Here is a 23189-nt window from a genome sequence, read left to right on the forward strand (position 1 = left end):
GTGGGTTGCCATTCCCTTCTCCAGGGAATCTTCCCAAACCAGGGATCAAACCTGGGTCTCTAGCATTGCAGGCAGATTCATCTGAGCCACAAGGGAAGAAAAATGCACTATAGAAATGCAAGTTACTAATGCTAATAAAACTAAAACTTCAAAAGGCAAACATCTGTGAAGGCAGGGATTTAATGTTTTTATGGGATATGGTCTACATTTAAGTCAAAGCTTCTTCATCTCATCCTTGCTCCTTGGCTTTAATCCATCTACCAGTAAGGACTTCTAATGTTAGCTTGAACCCTGGGGTAAAACAAAACAATTTACCATCAAGAAACTTTTTCGGTTGGACAAAGAAATTTATTTTCTCAACATCTATTTTCTTTCTCCCACAAGGTGGAAATTAATATAAATACTTCTCCACTAATCCTGAATTTAATGAGTGGTGGAGTATCTCTGGTCACTGATTTCCTTTCCTCTATTCTGAGGGGCAACTGTATAAGGCAGAGTTTCCCAATCTTTTTCACTTGCCAACCAAGAAGAGAATTTAATATAAAAGGCACACTGAGGTAAATAGATGAGAATGCCACAGGCCCTACCTGGCTGCCCCGAGGCTGAGGGAGTCATAACTTCAATCTATGTTGGGAGGAAGGAAGGGGAAGAACAGAGACATCAATAAAGCTTTTAGTCTGCAGGTCAGTCTAACAGGCTGCGGGCAGCTGCTGGAGCCCTGCACTGAGCACCAGCCTGCCTCGACTCTGGCTGGGGTGGGGAAAGGCACCGAAATCAAACAGAAATGCCCATCATGGACACAGGCTATGCTACGACAGTAAGTCATGCTTTGTTACTCCTGGATTCGATATTGACCCATAAAGATATTCAAAATGTAATAATGGAGACAAACTGCCAAACAAAAAGAGATGCTCAACCTCTCTCGTAACATGAGAAAAGACTGAAACTATACCATGGTAACATGGTGTATCTATCAGACTGGTGGGAAAAAAACACACAAGTTTAACATATTCTGATGATAAAACTGTGGGGAAATGGGTCCTCTCATATATTGTTGGTGAAATCATAAATGGCCTATCAAGGATAATTTAGAAATTATTCATTATTCATCATAATCATGAATAATCAGAAATTATTCATTACAATCGCAAATTCATATACCTTTGATCCAGCACTTCTACTTGAAGGAATTTTTCATAAAGACACACTTATAGATGTGCAAAATGATATGAACCTCCATGGATGCTCAATTAATTAAGCGTTTATTTACTATAATTTAACGTTTTCTGTAATCTAATGTCTATCACTAAGGGGCAGATTAAATAAGTGCTGGTACGCGCACACACTGGAATGCAACGCGGTACCGTGTTCTACGTACTGATAAGGAAAGACCTCCAAGATACACTCCTTTTTAACAAAAGTTTTACATGAAAATGTTAAGACATACTAGAGAATGGAAAACTGATTCCCCTCACATCGTTCCACATGATATACCTCATATCACTCTAACTCAACAATTTTACCTGTCTTTTTCCTCTCTTTCATCTATCTTTTATCTTTCCTCTTCCTTTTTTGCTTAATTACTCTAAAGGAAATCCACTACATTATGTACTTCCACCCCAACATACTTCAGTGTGCATTTCTAGAGATTATGAGTATCTGATTTGTATAATTATAATACCATTATCATGCCTGAACAAAACCAGTAACTTCTTGGTATCTAGGATACACTCTTAAGTTAAAAATACAAAACAAGATGCACAAGAATATATATATAGTATACTACCATTTATAAAAAAAAAGGGAACTATTTGCATATGCATTTTTATGTCCTTAAAAAAGCATATAAAATACCTGTGAAGGATATACAAGAAACTAAAAATGGTTGTTTGGGGAGAAGGGAAATGGGTGATATGGGTCACAGGTGAAACAAAGACCTTCCACTGTGGATCCTTTGATATGAATTAATTTTTGAATTATGTGAATATATAACCTATTCTGAAAATAAAAATATTACAAATGGTGTTCTTCCCTTTATATTCAATGAGAATTGTTGGATTCAATTTCAATGGATTTTTCTAATACTATTTCAATGAGTTTTTCCAAAACCTTATAACAGATGAAGAAAGCCTAATCAGAGTTATAAAACCTATACACAGATAAGGTACCTATCTATACTGGCATAATCTAACTGGCTTGCTATATTTATGTACATTAATCATCTGGCAGATTATCTTATCTAGAAAGAAACATAAACCAGAAATCTTAACCTAGAGTCCAATTCTATCTAAGATAATGCATTTTATAAATTAAAAAAAAACTGTAGTTTATCAAATTCTGAGTATTAAAAATGAAAGAATTAAACTGATACAGTCAGAATTCAGTCTCACGAGGCTGCACTATGGTATAACTTGTTAAAATTCAAACAGTATACTATTTATTGGTAGAATTTCTAAACAGACAACTGCCACTAATTCTGGTCTAGAGATCATTTCTTACAAAAGCCTCCTTTTGTCTTGGTTCTTCAGCAAATTGATACTGCATAAATTCAGAGCAGTGTATTATAAAGCCTCCAACTATAGGACAGGGCTAGCTGCTCTGAGCTCCAGTTCTTTTACCTTTACTCATTATATTTATTAAATCATATGGTGCTACTAACAATGGTGAACATTCAGTAAATACCACTAGTTATTTAAAAATACATAAACACTAAAACTTAAATGCCATCTTCTCAATTTTTCTAGTCATAATGTACAGGGTAGATCTGAAAGAGGTAGACACCAAGGAAGGGAAACCAATTAAAAGGCCAATTTAAAAAAAAAAAAAAAAACCTCAAGAGTACAGTAGGACTCTTCATTAAAATTATTCACTCAAAAATATTTACCAAGTGCTTACTTTGCTAAGTCAAAATGTATCCAATCTGTTACTTGACATATGTGATCTAAAGAAATCTTTTATTCTCCTTGATATACACTGATTCAAAATAGTGAAATTAAGATTTAAAGAACTCTACTTAAAATTAACTTTATATTAAATAGTTTACTATCGTTTGTATATTTCACACTTCTCATGGGCCCCTTGTTTTACATTTGAAAGATTAGTGACTAGTCTTTGGTAGGGGATTAGAGTGGAGGAGAATTAACTTTATATCGTTTGTAATAAAATGATGAGTAATGTTCCTTGAAGATAATGTTCTTATACTTACTGATTTTTATATTTTTCAGCTGTACGTATGAATTCTGCTTTCTTAGTTCGACTAACTTTCTGTTTCCAGTTTTGAAGGTGAAAAGGACGAATTCCACCTGAAGTACCGAGACAGCCATCACTCTGAAGAGAAAACAAAGATAAATTTATCCTCAAAAATAAAAATGGTGGGAGATGAACGTGGAATTTTTCCAGAGTGTGTGCTGTCCTTAGTTGCTCAGTGGTGTCCGACTCTCTGCGACCCCATGGACTGTAGCCCACCAGGCTCCTCTGTTCACAAGGATTCTCCAGGCAAGAATGCTGCAGTGGGTGCCTTGCCTCCTCCAGGGCATCTTCCCAACCGAGGGATCAAACCCAGGGCTCCTGTATTGCAGGTGGATTCTTTACTGTCTGAGCCACAAGGGAAGCCCTTTTTTCAGAGATAAAACATCAATAATGGAGTTTCTCACGGGATAATTTTGGGGCCAATCTTATTTTTTAAAAATACAGCTCGTGGAAGAAGGAATATGTGTTTTAAAATGCTAAATTAGTGAGAAATGTAAAGTCTTCAGGGAGTTTTATAAAAATCTCTAATTCTTTCATTCATTCACTCATTTACCAACATGCATTGAACACTTACGATGTGACAGGTGCTGGCCTAGACACTAGGGAAACAAAGATGGGCCATGATAACATGTGTGCACTGTTGCTAAACCGCTTCAGTTGTGTCCAACTCTGTGACCCTAGGGACCACAGCCCGCCAGGCTCCTCTGTGCATGGGATTCTCCAGGTAAGAATACTGGAGTGGGTTGCCATGCCCCCCTCCAGGGGATCTTCTAGACCCCGAAGATTGAGGAATCGAGCCCACGTTTCTTATGTCTCCTGCATTGGTAGGCGAGTTCTTTACCATTAGTGCCACTGGAAGCCCATGATAATAGGGCCTCTGCCTTAAAATCTAGAGAGGGAAACAGACTTAAGAAGAAAAGAGTAAATAAGTGAGACATTTTAAAAAAAAATCAACACTGTAAGGCCTATTAAGGAAATAAACAGTGCTGAGATGAAGATAATGGGGCCAAGGGATTGTTTTGTTTTGTTTTCTTTTCAGTTAGAATGGCCACAGAAGTCTATTTGAGGGGATGATGTTTAAGGAAGAACGGAGCCAGCCAGGACAAAAGCTGCAGGGAAAGGTGTGCCAGGCAGAGGGACCAGCATGTCCAAATGCCCTCCAGGAGGAAAAAAGCTTGGCTGGTTCAAGCAGAGCAAAGGCAATTGTGACATAAGATGAGTGAAATGCAGAGCTTTGTAGGAGTTGAGGGTATAGAACCAGGCAAGTGGCATATCACACCAGCATTTTAAGGCACTACAGGAGTCTGAATTTTACTGAAGGGTTTAGAGTAGGAGAATGCCATGATACATTTAATTTTTAAAGAAAATCTTTCTATTTTTTAAAGAACAAATTCAGGGAGGTGGAGGAAGAGAGGAGGCAAGGCTGGAAGCAGGAGAATCAATAGACAGGTGATGCAGCAACAAAGACAAGGAATGATGGTATTCAGGTCTACCAGGGTGATGGTGGAGACTAAAAGTAAGAAGCCTAAATGCATCTTGGAGGTATAACCAAGAGGAATTGCTGACAGCCTGAGAGATTAAAAAGAAAATAAAGGAACCAAGCCTTCAAATTTCGAGGAACCAGCAAACAAGAATAAAGTAATGATTTTAGGTTAATACTTCTAAAATTGAGATTTACTTCACATACCATAGAATGTGCACATAAAGTTTACAATCCAGTGTTTTTTACTATATTCACAAAGTCGTGCAATCATCAACACTATCTGTTGTTGCTGCTGCTGCTAAGTCACATCAGTCGTGTCTGACTCTGTGTGACCCCATAGACAGCAGCCCACCAGGCTCTTCCGTCCCTGGGATTCTCCAGGCAAGAACACTAGAGTGGGTTGCTATTTCCTTCTCCAATGCATGAAAGTGAAAAGTGAAAGGGAAGTCGCTCAGTCGTGTCCGACTCTTAGCAACCCCATGGACTGCAGCCTACCAGGCTCCTCCGTCCATGGGATTTTCCAGGCAAGAGTACTGGAGTGGGGTGCCATTGCCCTCTCCACAACACTATCTAGTGCCCGAATATTTCTACTATACCCAAAAGAAAGCTCGCACTCATTAAGCAGCCAGTTCCCATACCTTTTTCCCGCCCAATTCCTGGTAATCATTAATCTCCATTCTGATTCTATGGATTTGCCTATTCTGGACAATTAGCATAAACAGGATCATACAATGTACAACCTTCTGTGTCTGGCTTCTTTCACTGAGTATAATATTTTAAAGATTCATTCATGTTGTACCATGAATCTGTACTTCATTCCTTTTCATGGTTAAGTAATATTCCACATGACTCTAACATATTTTGTTTACTCATCACCTGACAGACCATTGGGTTACTTTCACTATTTGGTCACCATGAATAATGTTACTAAGAACATTTATGTACAAGTTTTAGTATGAATTCAATTTTCTTGGGTATTTCTAGCAGTGGAATTTCTGAATCACAGTTAAGTCTTTAATTTTCCATTTGTGTTATTTTTTATTGTTACAGTGGAAGCATTCCCGTAAGTCCTTTATCAGATAAATGACCTGCAAATATTTTCCCCAATTCTGAGTTCTTTTCACTTTCCTGATAATATCCTTTGAAGCACAGAAGTTTTGAACTTTTGAAGAACTATCCAATTGTTTTCCACAGTGGCTGCATCATTATATAATTTTACATTGCCATTAGCAGTGTAAAGGAGTAGTGTAAAAATGTAAAAAATGTAAGGAAGTTCCAGTTTCTTCACATCCTCACCAACATTTGTTATTGTCTGTCTCTTTTACTATAATCATCCTACTGGATGTGAAGTAGTATCTCACAGTGGTTTTGATTAGCCCATAATGACTAATGATGCCGAGCATCCTTTCATGTACTTATTGGCTATTTCTTTGAAGTAATACCTACTTATATCTTTTCCAATTTTAAAAACTGGGGTGTCTTTTTGAGTTTTAAGAGTTTTATATTTTTAGATATGTCCTTATCAAAATATGATTTGCAAATGTTTCTCTCCCATTCAGTAGGTCATCTTTTCATTTTGCTGATATTCCCTTTACTGTGCAGAATCATTTCAGTTTGATGTAGCCTCCTTCATTTTTAGATAATTATTTTGCTGAACACAGAGTTCTTGGTCAACAGTCCTTTTCTTTCAGCATTTCTAACAGCATAACTACGTCTGTTATCCCATGGGGCTTCCCAGGAGGGGCTAGTGGTAAAGAATCCACGTGCCAATGCAGGAGACATAGACATGCATTCGCTTCCTGGGTCCAGAAGATCCCCTGGAAGAGGGCACAGCAACCCACTCCAGTATTCCTGCCTGGAGAATCCCATGGACAAAGGAGCCTGGTAGGCTACAGTCCATAGCACTGCAAAAAGTCAGGCACAACTTAAGCAATTTAGCATGCATACGTATTATCCCATACTTTTGAAGTCCAAGGTTTCTGTTGAGAAATCAGTTGTTAATCTTATTGAGAATGCCTAATATGTTTTGAATTGATTTCTCTGTTGGTGCTTTCAGAATTTTCTTTTTGTCTCTTTTTACAGTTTGATTATGACATGTCTAGGTATGGATCTTGAAGTTCACTAAGTTCCAATAATGTGTAGATCAATACTACAGCCATCATTTCTTCAAAAATTCTTTCCCACTTTTCCCTCTCTCCTTCTGGGACTCTCATTAGCTGTGACATCTGATGGTGTCTCACAGGTCTTTAACACTCTGTTCACTTTTCTTCATTCTTTTCTTCTTTAGATTCCTCATTCTGGATAATCTAAATTGACCTACCTTGTTCTGCCAGCCCAAACATAGTGCTGAGTCTCTCTAATGAATTTTTCATTTGCATTTTTGTACTTTTTAACTCCAAAATTTCTATTCCATTCTTTTGCTAGAACTTCTCTCTTTATCAGTTTGGTTCAGTTCAGTCGTTCAGTCGTGTATGGCTCTTTGCCATCCCATGGACTGCAGCACGCCAGGCTTCCCTGTCCATCACCAACTCCCAGAGTTTACTCAAAATCATGTCCATTGAGTTGGTGATGTCATCTAACCATCTCATCCTCTGTTGTCCCCTTTTCCTCCCACCTTCAATCTTTCCCAGCATCAGAGTCTTTTCAAATGAGTCAGTTCTTTGCATCAGGTAGCCAAAGTATTGGAGTTTCTGCTTCAGCATCAGTCCTTCTAATGAATATTCAGGACTGATTTCCTTTGGGATAGGCTGGTTGGATCCTTGCTGTCCAAGGGACTCTCAAGAGTCTTCTCCAACACCACAGTTCAAAAGCATCAATTCTTCGGCGCTCAGCTTTCTTTAAGTCCAACTTTCACATCCATACATGACTACTAGAAAAACAATAGCTTTGACTAGATGAACCTTTGTTGGCAAAGTAATGCCTCTGCTTTTTAATATGCTGTCTAGGTTGGTCATAGCTTTTCTTCCAAGGAGCAAGCGTCTTTTAATTTCATGGCTGCAGTCACCATTTGCAGTGATTTTGGAGCCCTCCAAAAAAAAGTCTTTCACTCTTTCCGCACCTATTTGCCATGAAGTGATGGGACCAGATGCCATAATCTTTGTTTTCTCAATGCTGAGTTTTAAGCCAACTTTTCACTCTCCTCTTTCACTTTCTTCAAGAGGCTCTTTAGTTCTTCTTCACTTTCTGCCGTAACGGTGGTGTCACCTGCGTATCTGAGGTTATTGATATTTCTCCTGGCAATCTTGATTCCAACTTGTGCTTCATCCAGCCCAGCATTTCTCATGATGTATTTTGTATATAAGTTAAATAAGCAGGGTGACTATATACAGCCTTGATGTACTCCTTTCCCGATTTGGAATCAGTCTGTTGTTCCATGTCCAGTTCTAAGTACTGCTTCTTGACCTGCATACAAATTTCTCAGGAGGCAGGTCAGGAGTCTGGTATTCTCATCTCTTTAAGAACTTTACACAATGTGTTGTGATTCACATAGTCAAAGGCTTTGGCATAGTCAATAAAGCAGAAGTAGATGTTTTTCTGGAACTCTCTTGCTTTTTCGATGATCTAGCCGATGCTGGCAATTTGATCTCTGGTTCCTCTGCCTTTTCTAAAACCAGCCTGATGCATCTGGAAATTCATGGTTCACATACTGTTGAAGCCTGGCTTGGAGAATTTTGAGGATTACTTTGCTAGCATGTGAGATGAGTACAATTGTGCAGTAGTTTGAGCATTCTTTGGCATTGCCTTTCTTTGGGATTGGATTAAAAACTCACCTTTTCCAGTCTCTTTATAGATGTTTTCTATTTGGTGAGACACCATTCTTATACTTTATTTCTTTAGAAATGGTTTTCTTTAGCTTTTTGAACATGTTTAAATCAATAATTTAAAATCTTTATCTGTTATGTCCAACATTTGGTCATCTTAAGGGACAGTTTCTTTTTACTATTCTTTTTTTTTTTTTAATTCTTCTGTGTGTGGACCATATTTTCTTATTTCTTTGCATATCTCATAATTTGTCAGCAACTCAACACTTTAAATAATACATAATGTGGCAACACTAAAAATGAGATTTTTTTCCCTCTCTCCAAGGTCTGCTGTTGTTGCTGGGTTTTTTTCAGTCATTTCTCTGAACTAATTCGGTAAAGTCTGGATTGTTTGTGTGGCACTGAAATCTCTGCTTTGTTAGCTGTCAGTGAATGATTGGTTGGTCAAAGATTTTCTTAGATGTCTTGAACCTGTAAGTCCCCATACTTTGAGGGGGTCTGTGTGCAAGCTGGAACATGGCATCAGTACTGGGGCAAGCAGTTTACAACTCCACTTTAGCCTTCACTTCCTGTTGCACAAGTTTCAAGGTCAGCCAAAGATGAGAGCTCAGGCCTTCTTAGGCTTTCTCTGATTGCATTCATTTCCTATCACTACTGTAACAAACTTACCAAAAAAATGAGTTTACCACAAATTTAAGAGACTTAAACACCACAAATCTATTCTTTTACTGTTTTGGAGGTCAAGTCTAAAATTAAGGTTTTGAAAAGACTGCATTCTTTCTGGAGATCCAGAGTATTTACTCCCTTACCTTTTTTCAGCTTTTAGTGGCCACCTTCATTCCTTGGCTCATGGCCGCTTCCTCACATCGCATCGCCCTCTTGCTTTCACTGTTACATCTCCTCTTGGTTCTAATCCTCCTGCTTCCCTCTTACAAGGACTCCTGTGAATACACTGGCCCACCCAGATAATCCCACATAAACTCCCCACCTCAAGAGCCTCAACTTAATCACATTTGCACAGTTCCTTTTATCACATGAGGTCACACGTTCACAGGTGCTGGGGGTTAGGATGTGACTATCCTTGAGGGAACCTAGTGATACCGTGAGGATGCACAATGACTTACAATCCACTGTGTCTGAGGCAGACGGAAATAAATGGCTGACATGGGGCAGAGAAGGATTGTCCAAGCAGCTGTCTGGGACAGGCTTGCTTGTAAAAGTATATTAATAACAAAGGATTCCCCCTCCCCTATTTGTGTTTATTGTGTATTATTTGTGTTCGTTGTATAACAACATTAAAGGAAATGTCAAAAGAAGACCAAAAAAAGGTGTGTGTGGGGTAATTCTTCACTCTGCCACACCTGGATATATACACAGCCCTATTCATTTGTGTGATCTTCTAGAGGAAATCCGTTTTGAGTAATTATGTAAAGTCAGAAAAGTAATGTGGTTATTACTGAAGGCCCACTCCAGTCAGCCGAATGCCATTAAATACAGGTCATCACAGAGAGGGCACTAGAGACAAAGAGAGGACACAGCCCTACTCTGGAGCAAAACCGGGACATACACTCATGTGATACAGCCAGAGATACTACAAAAGTCATAATTCAACGTGCTAAAAAGATCAAGAGGGAGATGGCATCTAAGAGGAGAATCAAGAAATTTGTAGTCTTTGGTCTTGAAAAGCAATGGCTGAGAGGAATAATGGCTGAACAAATAATATACAAACATTAAAATACATAGATAGGGTACATTACTACTTTTCCTAATGATGAATCAGAAGATTTCACACTCTGTGGAGGCTGTGAAATAAAATAAAATGCAATATAAAATAGTTCTAAAACTTCAAAGATAATTGTTTTCAAAATAATTTAAGGGAACTGGTATAGACTGAATTACCACTCCCCTAATTCACATGTGGAGGCCCTAGATTTGGAGGTGGTGCCTTTAAGGAAGTAATTAAGGTTAAATAAGCTCATAAGGATAGGGTCCTAGTCCATCAGGACTGGTGTCCTTATAAGAAGAGGAACACCAGAGAACTCTCTCTCTGCATGTGCACAGACAAAGGGCCACGTGAGGACACAGCAAGAAGGCAACTGTCTACAAGCCAAAAACCAACCCCAACGGCTCCTTCATCTTGGACAAGATCTCGGCTGGATCTTTTCAGCCTCCCAAAGTGTAAAAAAAAAAAAAAATATATATATATATATATATTTCTGTAATCTAAATCACTCAGTCTGTGGTATTTTATTATGGAAGCCCGGGCAGGCTAATCTAGGAACCTTAGTGTTTTGGCAGATACCTCTAATATCATGAGGCTGTCACAAGGAAAATGATCTCCTCTCAGAAAAATGTTAGCTGTTTCACTGTCAGGGTCATAGATTCATGAAATCCTATGACAAGTATTCAAGTCCAGAGCTGGGCTACAGAATCTGAGTCTATAATGTGCATGTGTTTGTATATATATATATATGTGTGTGTGTGTGTGTGGTGTATATATATATATATGTGGTATGTTGTGGGGTACAAAGAAGGATAACACATAAACTCCTCAAAAGTCACAATATGCTAGAGATTCTAATTCTTTTTTAAAACCCAAACACCCTTGAGAAATTCTACCTCGCTACTGCCACAATAGCCAACCAAGAGGCTCTGCCTTCTCTAAATTGGTGAGAGCGTATAAAATCGGGTGTCTCAACTTCAGCCCTACTGATATTTTGGACCAGGGAACTTTTTGTTGTGGGGGCTGCCCCTCAGCCTGTACCGGCTAGATGTCAGTAGCACACACAACCTTCTCCACAGTCCACCTGCAGTTGTGACAACCCAAACTGTCTCCAGACATTGCTAAATGTGAGGGGCTGATGGAACAGTTGAAACAGCTCCTTAGGTGATTCTGATCCAACACTGAGGAAGGCAAACCTCTGAGAACCACTCTAGAGGGCAGGAGTGTGCGTCAGTAACAATCCTAAGCAACTTGTGAGATATGCAAACCAGGATGAAGTGGAATTTCTGGAAATACGTAAAGACACTGTATCTCCTTAGAGGAAGAAAATGATGGGATCTGTCCTTAGCTCTTAACAGCCTTCCTTCAGGTTTGGATTAATCCACAAACATTTAGGGAGTGTCTACTACGTTTCTGGACTAAAGCAGCACAGTTTTTGGTGCTGGGGATGTAACAGTGAATAAAATTTCCAAAAGTTTCTTCCCTCATAGAGGGCAGGGTTTACATTCCTAGATGGAGTGGAGAAAGACAACACACAAAAAATGAATATAAAATATGTAGTATATTATAGGATAAGTGCTATAGAAAAAACCTAAAAAGAGAACAGTGTGCTAGGTAAGGGGATTCAGTTGGGGGAGGTCAAAGAAAGGATCACTGAGCTGATTGCATTTGAACAAAGATATCTGAAGGTGGAGATGGTGCTGGCCATGAGACCAGGAAGGAAGAGCATTCCAAGCAGAGGGAACAACAATTGCAAAGCTCCTGAGGTAGAAGTGTGCTCGCCTGTCTGAAGGACCACAGGAAGCCAGTATGGCTGCAGTAGACCCAGGGCAGGGGACTGGAGATGAGGTGACAGGGAGATCTTGGGGGCAGCTCAGAGGCCCTGTAGAGTCTAAGGTGTGGAACATGGTGAAAACGTTTGCTTTCACTCTGAGGGATCTGGGCAGACAAGTGTCATTCCTGAATGGTCTGGTTGTTGTGAATATGTCAGGAAGGCAAGAGTGGGTGAATAGAAACCAACTAGGAAAGTGTTTCTGCTAAGGGAGAAATGATGGTGTGGACATGGGTAGTGGTGCTTGAAGTGGGATTCTTGACTTATTCTGAAGATAGGGCAGACAGGAATTGCCTGTGCTTTGGGTGTGGGCTGTGGGAGAATGCGGAGGAGTCGAGATCTTTGACAAGAGCTGCTGGCTCCAACGATTCTCCTCCGGGAATCCCCTAGTCTTTACTGCAGAGAAAGGGGTCCCAAGGAGATCTTTGGAAACACATCTGCCTCAGAGATCATCCCAGTTTGATTCCTCCTTGTGTTCCCAGCGCTGACACAATAATAGAGCAGCCATCAGTCACTGGGCACTGACTCTCTCTCTAACCAAGCACTGTACCAGGGGCTTCCCAGACAAGGTGCACGGCTCAGGAAGGTGCGTATGATCAGATCCAACGCTTAGAGAAGAAACGGAGTCACGAGAGGTTAAGTGTGTTCCTGTCACAGAGGCAGAGCCAGGGTTTCCACCCAGACTTTCTTGCACTCCCAAACCACCAGGGAGGGGGCTCCGTAACAGCAGTTAAAAATGCACGAGCGAACAAAGCACAAGGCTAGCAAGCGCCAGGCCCCGAGCGAAGGGAGGCTAACGGCCGCGGCTCTCGCCTCCCGGCCGCGCTGCAGAGGACACCTGTTCAGCCGGGGACCCGTCCCGCGCCTCCGGCGCCCGCAGCCCCCTCAGACCCACCTCTGCCTCCTCCATTTATTTACCTGTTGCGGCACCGCGGCTCCCACGCCGGTTCCCGGGGCCGCGCCCGCCCCCGCCACAGCCCCGGCTACGGCGGTGGCCGCCGCCGCCACCACGACCGTCGTCAGGGCGGCCATCTTTTCACGCCGCGCCGCGCGCTCCAGCGGCGGCCACCCGGGTCTGGGGTGGAGGGCTTCGGTTGTGCGGAGATCCGGGCTCTGCCGGGGCGGCGGGGCTCCTCCACCGGGATGCCAAGCGCGACGGAGATACGGGGCGGAGCCGGGCCGCGGGGCGAGGCGAGGCGGGGTCGGAACCAGGGCGGGGTCGGAACCAGGGCGGGGCCGGGGCGCGGGGCGGGGCCGGAGCGCGGGACGGAGGCTGGGGCGGGGCGAGGCTGGGGTGGGGCGGGGCCGGAGCGCGGGGCAGGGGAGGGACCGGAGCAAGGGCCGGGGCGGCTCAGAGCGCGGTGCGGGGCGGGGGCTGGGGCGGGGCGGGGCGGGGCGGGGTCGGAACCGGGGCGGGGCGCGGAGGCCGGTGGCCGGGGGCGGGGGGTGGGAACCCGGTCGCGGGGTGGGCTGTGCCGTGCTGTGTGGCGCGGCAGTATTGATATATCGCCGTCCATGTATCTACTCTTGGCAAAAATGTTTCTCCCTGCCCCCGGTTCCCTAACTGCCAGGAAAACTCACTGTCTTTCACTGTCATACTTAAATTTATTCATGTCTTATATATATTATATCGGAGAAGGCAATGGCACCCCACTCCAGTACTCTTGCCTGAAAAATCCATGGACGGAGGAGCCTGGTAGGCTGCAGTCCATGGGGTCGCGAAGAGTCGGACACGACGGAGAGACTTCACTTTCACTTTTTACTTTCATGCATTGGAGAAGGAAAGGGCAACCCACTTCAGTATTCTTGCCTGGAGAATCCCAGGGACAGGGCTGCCGTCTATGGGGTCGCACAGGGTCGGACACGACTGAAGCGACTTAGCAGCAGCAGCATATATACTATATAGATAGGTATCTATATATTCATAGATATAGGTACTTTGGGCTTCCCTGGTGGCTCAGACGGTAAAGCGTCTGCCTGCAACGTGGGAGAGCTGGGTTGGAGACCTGGGTTCGATCCCTGGGTTAGGAAGATTCCCCTGGAGAAGGAAATGGCAACCCACTCCGGTACTCTTGTCTGGAAAATTCCATGGACAGAGGAGCCTGGTCGGCTACAGTCCACGGGATCGCAGAGTCGGATACGACTGAGCAACTTCACAAAAAAACAAAGATAGATTACTTTAAATAATAGAACTTTTTTCTAGGTTTCTACTAAGTTCTGGTGAAACTGAGTATAAAATGAAAAAACATGATTGATGAGCCTGAACAATAAACGATATTTCACATTTTCAAACCAAAAAAACAGAGCATGCCCCACACCATCAGATATCAGAAGCAGGAATGGCCCACTCCAAGGACTTGGCCAAAGAGAAGAGAAATTCCAAAGATACAGTGTTGGGAAGGTGGGGAAAAAGGCAGAGATGACTTCTCCAGTCAAGGCATGGGCAACCAGTCACAATTCAGCTAGTTTGTGAATACCTTGCATTTTCTTCCTTGAAAGGAATGGATTCATCCATTCATCAAATCATTCATTCAATCAATATCCAGCTGCCAGCCCTGGAAAATTAACTGTTGAATCAGGTGAACACACAAGGTTCCTTCCAAACTTCTAGCAGTGACTTCAAACAAGTAAACAGCATATTTACTGAACACTTACTTTGAGCCAGCACTGTTCTAAATAATCTAGAGAAGTAGTACTATTATCATTTTCATTTCACGGATATAGTTAAGTAACACAAGATCATACAGGTGGGAACTAGAATACAAGCTTGGGTGGCCTGACTCCAGAGAGCATCCGGGTAGAAATGTTAAATAGGCAGATGGATAAATGCTTCTGGAGCCCTGGACAAAGACTGGAGCTAAAGATATGAATTTGGTTTTCATCTCCATAAGATATTTTAAGAAAATATCTTAAAAGACCTAACGAGACCACTCAGGAAGAGTACAAACTGGAGTCTGGAAAGTGAGGCCTAGAACTCTCCAACATAGATGACACGGACGGTGGGAGAGGTCCACAATCCTATGGCAGGAAGTGTTTCAAGAAGGAGAGGATGATCAACTGTGCTCTGCTGCCCAGAGGCTGAGTGACATGAAAACAGAACTGATGGTTAGATTTGACAATGCAGAGGCCACTGGATACTCTTAAGGGAATGTGGTAACAATATGCAAAATACCTGCTTTAAGACTTTTCCTGTTTTGTTAGGATGAAAAATTTCCCAAAACAAAATGATTAAGAATCTCATAACCTTCATTATCTCCTCCACCATCTCAGCCAGGCTTTGATCCTGGTTCCTCAGTTCCTCCCTACTCAGAGTGGGTTAATCTGTTCCATGCCTCTCTCCTAGGATCTCTGGAGAGAAGTATTATTCCTTGGCTTGTGGAAACATTACTCCAGTCATCACCTGTATGGTTGCATGGCCTTCTCTCCCCTGTGTCTGTGTCTCTGTGTCCAAATTTCCCTCTTCTTATAAGGGCACCAGTCATTGGATTAGGGTTCTTTATAAGCCCATATGACCTGATGTTAACTTTATTACATCTGCAAAGACCTGGTTTCTAAATAAGGTCACATTCAGAGATACTGGGATCAGGGCTTCAGCATATCTCTTTAGAGGACACAATTCAATTCATAGCACATATATAATACTCTATACCTTACACTTTTTAACTTAATATATTCTGTGACTCTATAAAGAAAGCTGAGCGCCAAAGAATTGATGCATTTGAGCTGTGGTATTGGAGAAGACTCTTGAGAGTCTCTTGGACTAGAAAAGACCCTGATGCTGGGAAAGACTGAAGGCGGGAGGAGAAGGGGACGACAGAGGATGAGATGGCTGGATGGCATCACCGACTCGATGGACATGAGTTTGAGTAAGCTCCAGGACTTGGTGATGGACAGGGAGGCCTGGCGTGCTGCAGTCCATGGGGTCACAAAGAGTCGGACATGAGTGAGCGACTGAACTGACTGAACTGATTCTGTAACTCCTTGAAGTAAGTTCACAGAAATATTCCTTATTTTTAAAAAATGAATTCATAATACGCTTATTCTAAAAAAGATTGAAGGCAAAAGGAGAAGGGGGTGGCAGAGGAAGAGATGGCTAGATAGCATCACCAACTCAATGGACATGAATTTGAGCATGGGGACACAAAGAGTCAGACATGACTTAGTGAATAAACAACAACCACAATGCCCGTATTTCATTCAGCTAGTCATCTATCTGGCTTCCCTGGTGGCTCAGAGAGTAAAGAATCTGCCTTCAATGCAGGAGACCTGGCTTTGATCCCTGGGTTGGGAAGATCCCCTGGAGAAGCAAATGGCAACTCACTTCAGTATTCTTGCCTGGAGAATCCCATGGACAGAGGAGCCTGACGGGGTACAGTCCATGGGGTTGCAAAGAGTTGGACACAACTGAGGAACTGGCATCTGGTCCCATCACTTCATGGGAAACAAATGGGGAAACAGTGGAAACAGTGTCAGACTTTATTTTTGGGGGCTCCAGAATCACTGCAGATGGTGATTGCAGCCATGAAATTAAAAGACGCTTACTCCTTTGAAGGAAAGTTATGACCAACCTAGATAGCATATTGAAAAGCAAAGACATTACTTTGCCAACAAAGGTCCGTCTAGTCAAGGCTATGGTTTTTCCAGTGGTTATGTATGAATGTGAGAGTTGGACTATGAAGAAAGCTAAGCACCTGATGCTTTTGAACTGTGGTGTTGGAGAAGACTCTTGAGAGTCCCTTGGACTGTAAGGAGATCCAACCAGTCCATTCTGAAGGAGATCAGCCCTGGGATTTCTTTGGAAGGAATGATGCTAAAACTGAAACTCCAGTACTTTGGCCACCTCATGCAAAGAGTTGACTCATTGGAAAAGACTCTGATGCTGGGGGGGATTGGGGGCAGGAGGAGAAGGGGATGATAGAGGATGAGATGGCTGGATGGCATCACCGACTCGATGGATGTGAGTCTGAGTGAACTCCGGGAGTTGGTGATGGACAGGGAGGCCTGGCGTGCTGCGATTCATGGGGTCACAAAGAGTCGGACACAACTGAGCGACTGAACTGAACTGAACTGAGGGACTACACTTTCATTTTCAGTCATCTATTGACAAACTGAGGATAGGTTACTTCCAATCTTTTGCAGTTACAGTGTTGGGGAAGAAATTTTTTTCCTCTGCCTTTCTAGGTTCTTCTTGTAGTCTAATAATTAAATTGACATGAGATAGATTAACAGAAAATGGTCAAATTTTAACTCCACACATATGGGAGTTCACGGAAATATGAGACTCATAGAAATGACTAAAGCAGGCAGCTTTTATATTGTTTAGACAAAGAAACAATAGATTTCTTTGTGAAGAACTGACAAAGACACTTAGGCTTGGGTACTAATGAGTGAAGAAACCAAGCAGAGTCGTCTCTGTCTTGAATTTTCTATCCCTGGACATAAAGATGTCCCATGCCCTGGTGCTCAGAGGCTGCCTTTTAGATGGGAGATTTATTTCCTGATTTCAGGGGAAAGAGGGCAGGGTCAGAATGTCCTTCTTGCACTGGCTGGTTCTCGACTTGAATTCAAAACAATCAATATGTCAAAGTAGCATACTTTGGATTGGTCTGCCCTGAACTCCATCACAAGTAATGATCATTACTTGAGCCACCAGGGAAGCCTGGTAATGATCATTAGTATTTCATATTTGGGGAAGTGTACCTTCAGTGGAATTGCTGAGTCAAATGATAAATGCAAAGAAAATGTAGTTAGATATTGCTAAATTCCCTTCCATAGAAAGTTGTACCATTTTGCACTCCCACTAGCATTGCCTAAGGGTGCCTGTTTCCTTATTATTTGCCATCACAGTTCTTCAAATTTTTATATTTTAGACAATCTCAATAGGTGAGAAATAGTATATGTAAGTAATTTTAATATGCCTTTCTCTTGGTATGAATGAAGCTTTTTTTTGTAAGTTGAAGGACATTGGCTTTTTCTTTAAATTCTGTTCATATCTTTCCTTAATGGTATTTGGTCTTTCTCTTTCCAGTTTTTAAGAGCTCTTTATCACTTAAGTGATTGTGATTTTTTTGATATAAATTGCAAATATTTTCTTCTGGATTTTAATTTGATTAGTTGACTTTTGCTTCTTTCCCCCTTTGCTTTGAAAAAGTTTATTTTTATGGAGTCAAGTCTGTCAGTGTTTTAGTATTTTCTTTGGTGCTTCTGGATTGATAATCATAGTTGGAAAGGTTTTTCTCACTTCCAGCTTATAAAGAAATGAATCTGTTTTCTTTTGCAGTTTTATTTTTTACATTTATATATCTGGATTATTTGGATTTCATTCTGGTATCCAGGATGAAATATGGATTCAATTTTACTTTTCCCAAACGGCTATCTAGTTATGCCAAAAACATTTATTAAAAACAGTATATTTTCACCAGTGACTTGAGGTATCACTTTTCCCATACAATTGTTCTATGTTAAATTTTTTATTCTAATCTGTCATTCTGTATATCTAGTTATGTATCAATGAAGATGCTTTTTTAAATTTATAGGGCAATGATAAAATGTTTTAGTATCATACAGGGCTAGTTCCTCTCATTGTTCTTCTTTATGGGATTTTTCTGCCTTTTCCTAATCCCCAAAGAACTTTAGAATCAAGAGTCTACTTTAAGAGAAGAATCGCAATATTCTTAATGGAATTACATTAAATTTTTTCTTAACTTGGGAAGAATTTACATAAGTATGATGTAGAGTTGCCCTACCCGTGAACAAAGGTATGCCTTTCATTTGTTCAAGTCTACTTTTGCACCTTTGAAGAATGAATATTTTAAGCTTATTCCTAGGTTTTAATAATTTTCTATTGCAACTACAGGTGTGATTTACCCTCCCTTGATATCCTCTAGTGTTATTCTTTGGATATATAAACACTATTGATTTTTCTTTGTTAGTTTTTTATATTGCTACTTTAATCAATTCTGTTACTTTTGGTTGTACAGTTAAGAATGATTTCTTAATTTTATATTTTTACATTAAGGGTTTCCCTTTATACAATTACATTATCTGCAAATAGAGATAATGTTATCTGTTTCTTTCTAGTTCTCACACTTACTCCAGACAGGAAGACAGAAGAAGGCTGTCAATTTGGGTTCCCCTTCCCAGGTGGGGCTAGTGGTAAAGAACCTGCCTGCCAAAGCAGGAGACATAAGAGACCTGGGTTCGATCCCTGGGTCAGGAAGATCCCCTGGAGGAGGGCATGGCTACCTACTCCAGTATTGTTGCCTGGAGAATCCCATGGAGAGAGGAGCCAGGTGGGCTATAGTCCATGGGATTGCACAGAGTTGGACACAAATGAAGCAACCAGCATGAAGTCAGATCACGAAACAAGGACTTAGAAGAGGCAAATTTTTTGTCTTAATAATTATGCAGAGATCACTATTGCATGATGAAACAGTTATGATCCATCCCAAAGTCACAGAATAATATGCTTAAAATGTGTGGAACTGCTCCAGACAGTTAAGCAAAATCACATATACTCTTATGCCTGGGCACCGGATTTATTCTTTTATATAAGGCTTAATTAATAACAAAATATTTGTATTATCTTCTTAAACACTAACAAATGGATAACTGTATGGTGAGCTATAGAATTCATCAGTATAAACTGACAGAGCTAGAATAAGGTTGTCTCATATTGACTTCAGAAATTAGAATACAAACTAACCAATATTACCTATGTAGTGTTAGTCGCTCAGTTGTGTCTGACTCTGTGACCCAATGGACTGTAGCCCACCAGGCTCCTCTGTCCATCGGATTTCTCAGGCAAGAATACTGGTGTGGGTTGCCATTTCCTTCTCCAGGGGATCTTCCCAACCCAGGGATTGAACCCGGGTCTTCTGCACTGCGGGCAGATTCTTTACCACTGAGGCACCAGGCAAGCCCTATTACCTATGTAAGAGATGATAACTTCTCCACAATTTTCATTTCATCTCAAATAAAAACACCTGAACTCCTTCCACTAACTTTTAAATGACTATCCCCATGCAAAATGTTCAATTGTTTAAACAGCTATATTTCTAGAAACTGAAAAGAGAAAGTGATTTAAAGAGTTCCCAGTCTTTCAGCTCTTTTTTTATAGGTCCTTGGTAATGTTAGAATTCCTTAACCATATACTCTTCAACAGGCTGTCAGTTCCCTAGGGATGGGCCGAAATATTTACTGTTGAACAATAACAACAGCAGCAGCCAAAGCAACAACAGTGGATTTTTACATCAAATGAAGCTGTTAAGACAATTCGAAAGTAGATCTAGATAAAAGGGGAAAATGTGAACAGTTATTTTAAAAACAACAATCTTCACTTTTGATGACCTATTGGTGCCAAACACTCTTATCAACACACATAACTACTCTTTGCTATAAATAAATGAAGTTTGAGAATCTTGGTCAATAAACTTTCTAAGATAATATAGCTAGAATATGGCAGAGCCAAGCATCAAGCCTGGATCTGACTTGGATCTAACTTAATAGTTAAAACTTATTTTCCTAAAGCAAAAACAAAAACAAACAAAAAAGCCTCTAAGTCTCTTTTCTTCTTTTGAAAAATATTTTTTTTCCTGGGAGACAAGTGAAAATAAAGAAGACAATCACTTGTGTTTGAATGGATGTTGATTATTCTTTTTCGGGTGGTCCTAGCTTTACATCTTTTAAATCAGCCTTAGGAAATGAAAAATCTTTAGTATGGTTGACAGTTTTATGACTACACCCCTTAATCCCAATAGAGCACTTTTCCCTGAAAATTCAAACCCATCTGATGAACATGAACCTACCATTAAAAATTAATTTCAGAAGTCATTCTTCTGCAGGGTCATTCTTCTACAGTTGGATAGAAAATTAAACTCATGTATCATACATACATATTCCCTTGGATTTATACAAAAAAATGTCAGGAACTCCTAGCTCATAGGAACACAATAAATTTTCAATGACGTATTTACTCTTACTTGAGAATTTTAAATCATTTCTTTATATAAATGCGGAAGTTAAAGAATTGTACATCATGAAAATGATACAGAAAATATTACTGAATGGTTGGGACTTCTGTAATGTTTGAGGTTTATTTACAATTACATATATTAATTTGAGCAGCTATATACTGGCTACCTCTGGGCTTCTTTTTATGTGAGAAAAAGAACTATTTTTTAAACCAGTGTTTTTTGAATTTTTGTTACATATAAACTGAGATAATCTTAACATTTTAATACTAGCTGGTGCTTATGTCGCTTCAGTTATGTCTGACTCTTTGCAACTCCATGGACCATAGCCCACCAGGCTTCTCTGGCTATGGAATTTTCCTGGCAAGAATACTGGAGTGAGTTGCCATGCCCTCCTCCAGGGGATCTTCTTGACCCAGGGACTGAACCCGTGTCTTCTGTGTCCCCTGCACTGCAGGTGAATTCTTTACTGCTGAGCCGCAGGGGAAGCCCCAGATGGTGCTTATGCATGCATGCGTGGTCAGTGGTGTTGGACTCTTTGTGACCCCATGGACTGTTAGGCTCCTCTGTCCATGGGAGTCCTCAGGCAAGAATACTGGAGTGGGTTGGCATTTCCTTCTATAGTGCTTGTAACATATAACAGGAAATGTCTAGTGATAGGCATAATTTGGAGCACAAAGACCCTATATGACTTGCTCACATTGGAAGGAAAATCAATAAGTGTTAGGGCCATTATCAGTGAAAGACTATAGATACCAAACCAGGTTTCCAAAGACAGGAAAGTACAAGGAAGTGGACAGCCCACCCTGACTTGGGCAGCACTGAAAGATTGCTCAGAGGGTGATACAGATCTGTCTGCAGGAAGTACTTGGTGGAAACCTTAGTGGAATCAAATGAGAAAGAAAGAAAGAAAAAAAGGAAAGGTTTTGGTGTGCTTGACTTGGCTATTGGTCAGTGTAAATGAATAAGATTTGCTTCCTCTGTCTGTCAATATTTCTGCAAAGGCTAATCCTTAGCTTGGGAGGCAGGGGTGCTCACTTACTTGGCAGAGCTTGGGATTGTAGCTATCAGACATCTATTGCAGAATTGTTTTCCTTCTTTAAGGCTGTCAGGCCACAGGGAGACTATATGAAGAAGGGCACAGACAGGAGCTTTCAATATGGAGTAGATTAGATGATAGATTGATAAGATAATTCCAATTGACATATCCTGAAATGTATTCATTGAAAACATAGATTATACTTTTTTTTTTTTTTAACACTCATGAAGTGGGTCATTTTTGTCACAAAAACGACCATATATTTTGGCCACCAAAACTTCAATCTCTGATCACACACCCGCATACACAAAACTGAAAAGACATAAAGACTCTATTACATAAATATTTAAGACTCCCAAGTCAAAAAAAATATGAAACTAAAACTGCAATCTAATTAAAATACATTGGTAACACTACAAACCAACATCCATGGAATACAGCTAAATCCATCCTCAGAAGAAAATAAGCAATTTCAGTAGTTATATTAGTAAATAAGGAAGGATAAAAATAAATGAACTAGCCACTCAACTCAAGAAGATGGGGAAAAAATCAATAATCAAAACAGTAAAAAAGGAGAAATGAATTAAGAAATATAAAAGAAAAAATAAAATAAAAAACAGGGAATGACAATTCTAATGAATAAATTTAACCAGTTAAGACAGATAAATCACTGGCTAACTTGATCAAGAATTAAAATCAAGACAGCCCCACTAAACATACATAAGAAAACTGAAAAAAAAAAAAAAAAGAATCACAGGAGGCAACTTTGCTCACAATTGTCTGCAGATAAATTTGAAAATCCAGATGAAATGGATCATTTCTCTAAGAAAATACAATTTACTAAAGTTAGAAAATTAAAAACCTAAATTAAATATTAAAAACCTAAGAAAAAGGAAAAAATATTAAAATGGTAGGCTCCCAAAGAGCACCAGGCCCAGAGGACTTCATAGGCTAATATTATGAAACTTAACAGAACAAACAGCCTCTGATGCATTTTAAATTGTTCCAGAGCAGAGATAAAGAGTGGAAAACTTCCAAATTCTAATAGCAGCATATGTTTGTTACCAAAAACTGACAGCAATAGCACAAAAAAGAAAATGAATATTGATGCAGAAAATGTTTACCAAGTTT

At 40.6% G+C, this 23189-nt stretch overlaps 1 protein-coding gene across 1 annotated transcript in view; it reads right to left on the bottom strand.

Annotated features, from left to right (window-relative positions):
- Positions 1-13258, bottom strand: part of CCDC112 (coiled-coil domain containing 112) — a 30234-nt gene extending 16976 nt beyond the window's left edge. The window contains exons 1-2 of the mRNA XM_027552623.1: positions 12966-13258; positions 3206-3327 (exon numbers count right to left, since the gene is read on the bottom strand). Coding sequence (XP_027408424.1) covers positions 3206-3327; positions 12966-13079 — 236 coding nt within the window. The 5' untranslated portion in view covers positions 13080-13258. The remainder of the gene's footprint in view (positions 1-3205; positions 3328-12965) is intronic.
- Between the last annotated feature and the right edge of the window lie 9931 nt (positions 13259-23189).

The sequence above is a fragment of the Bos indicus x Bos taurus genome, chromosome 10, assembly GCF_003369695.1.
Source record: "Bos indicus x Bos taurus breed Angus x Brahman F1 hybrid chromosome 10, Bos_hybrid_MaternalHap_v2.0, whole genome shotgun sequence".
In the NCBI taxonomy this organism is placed as follows: Eukaryota; Metazoa; Chordata; class Mammalia; order Artiodactyla; family Bovidae; genus Bos; species Bos indicus x Bos taurus.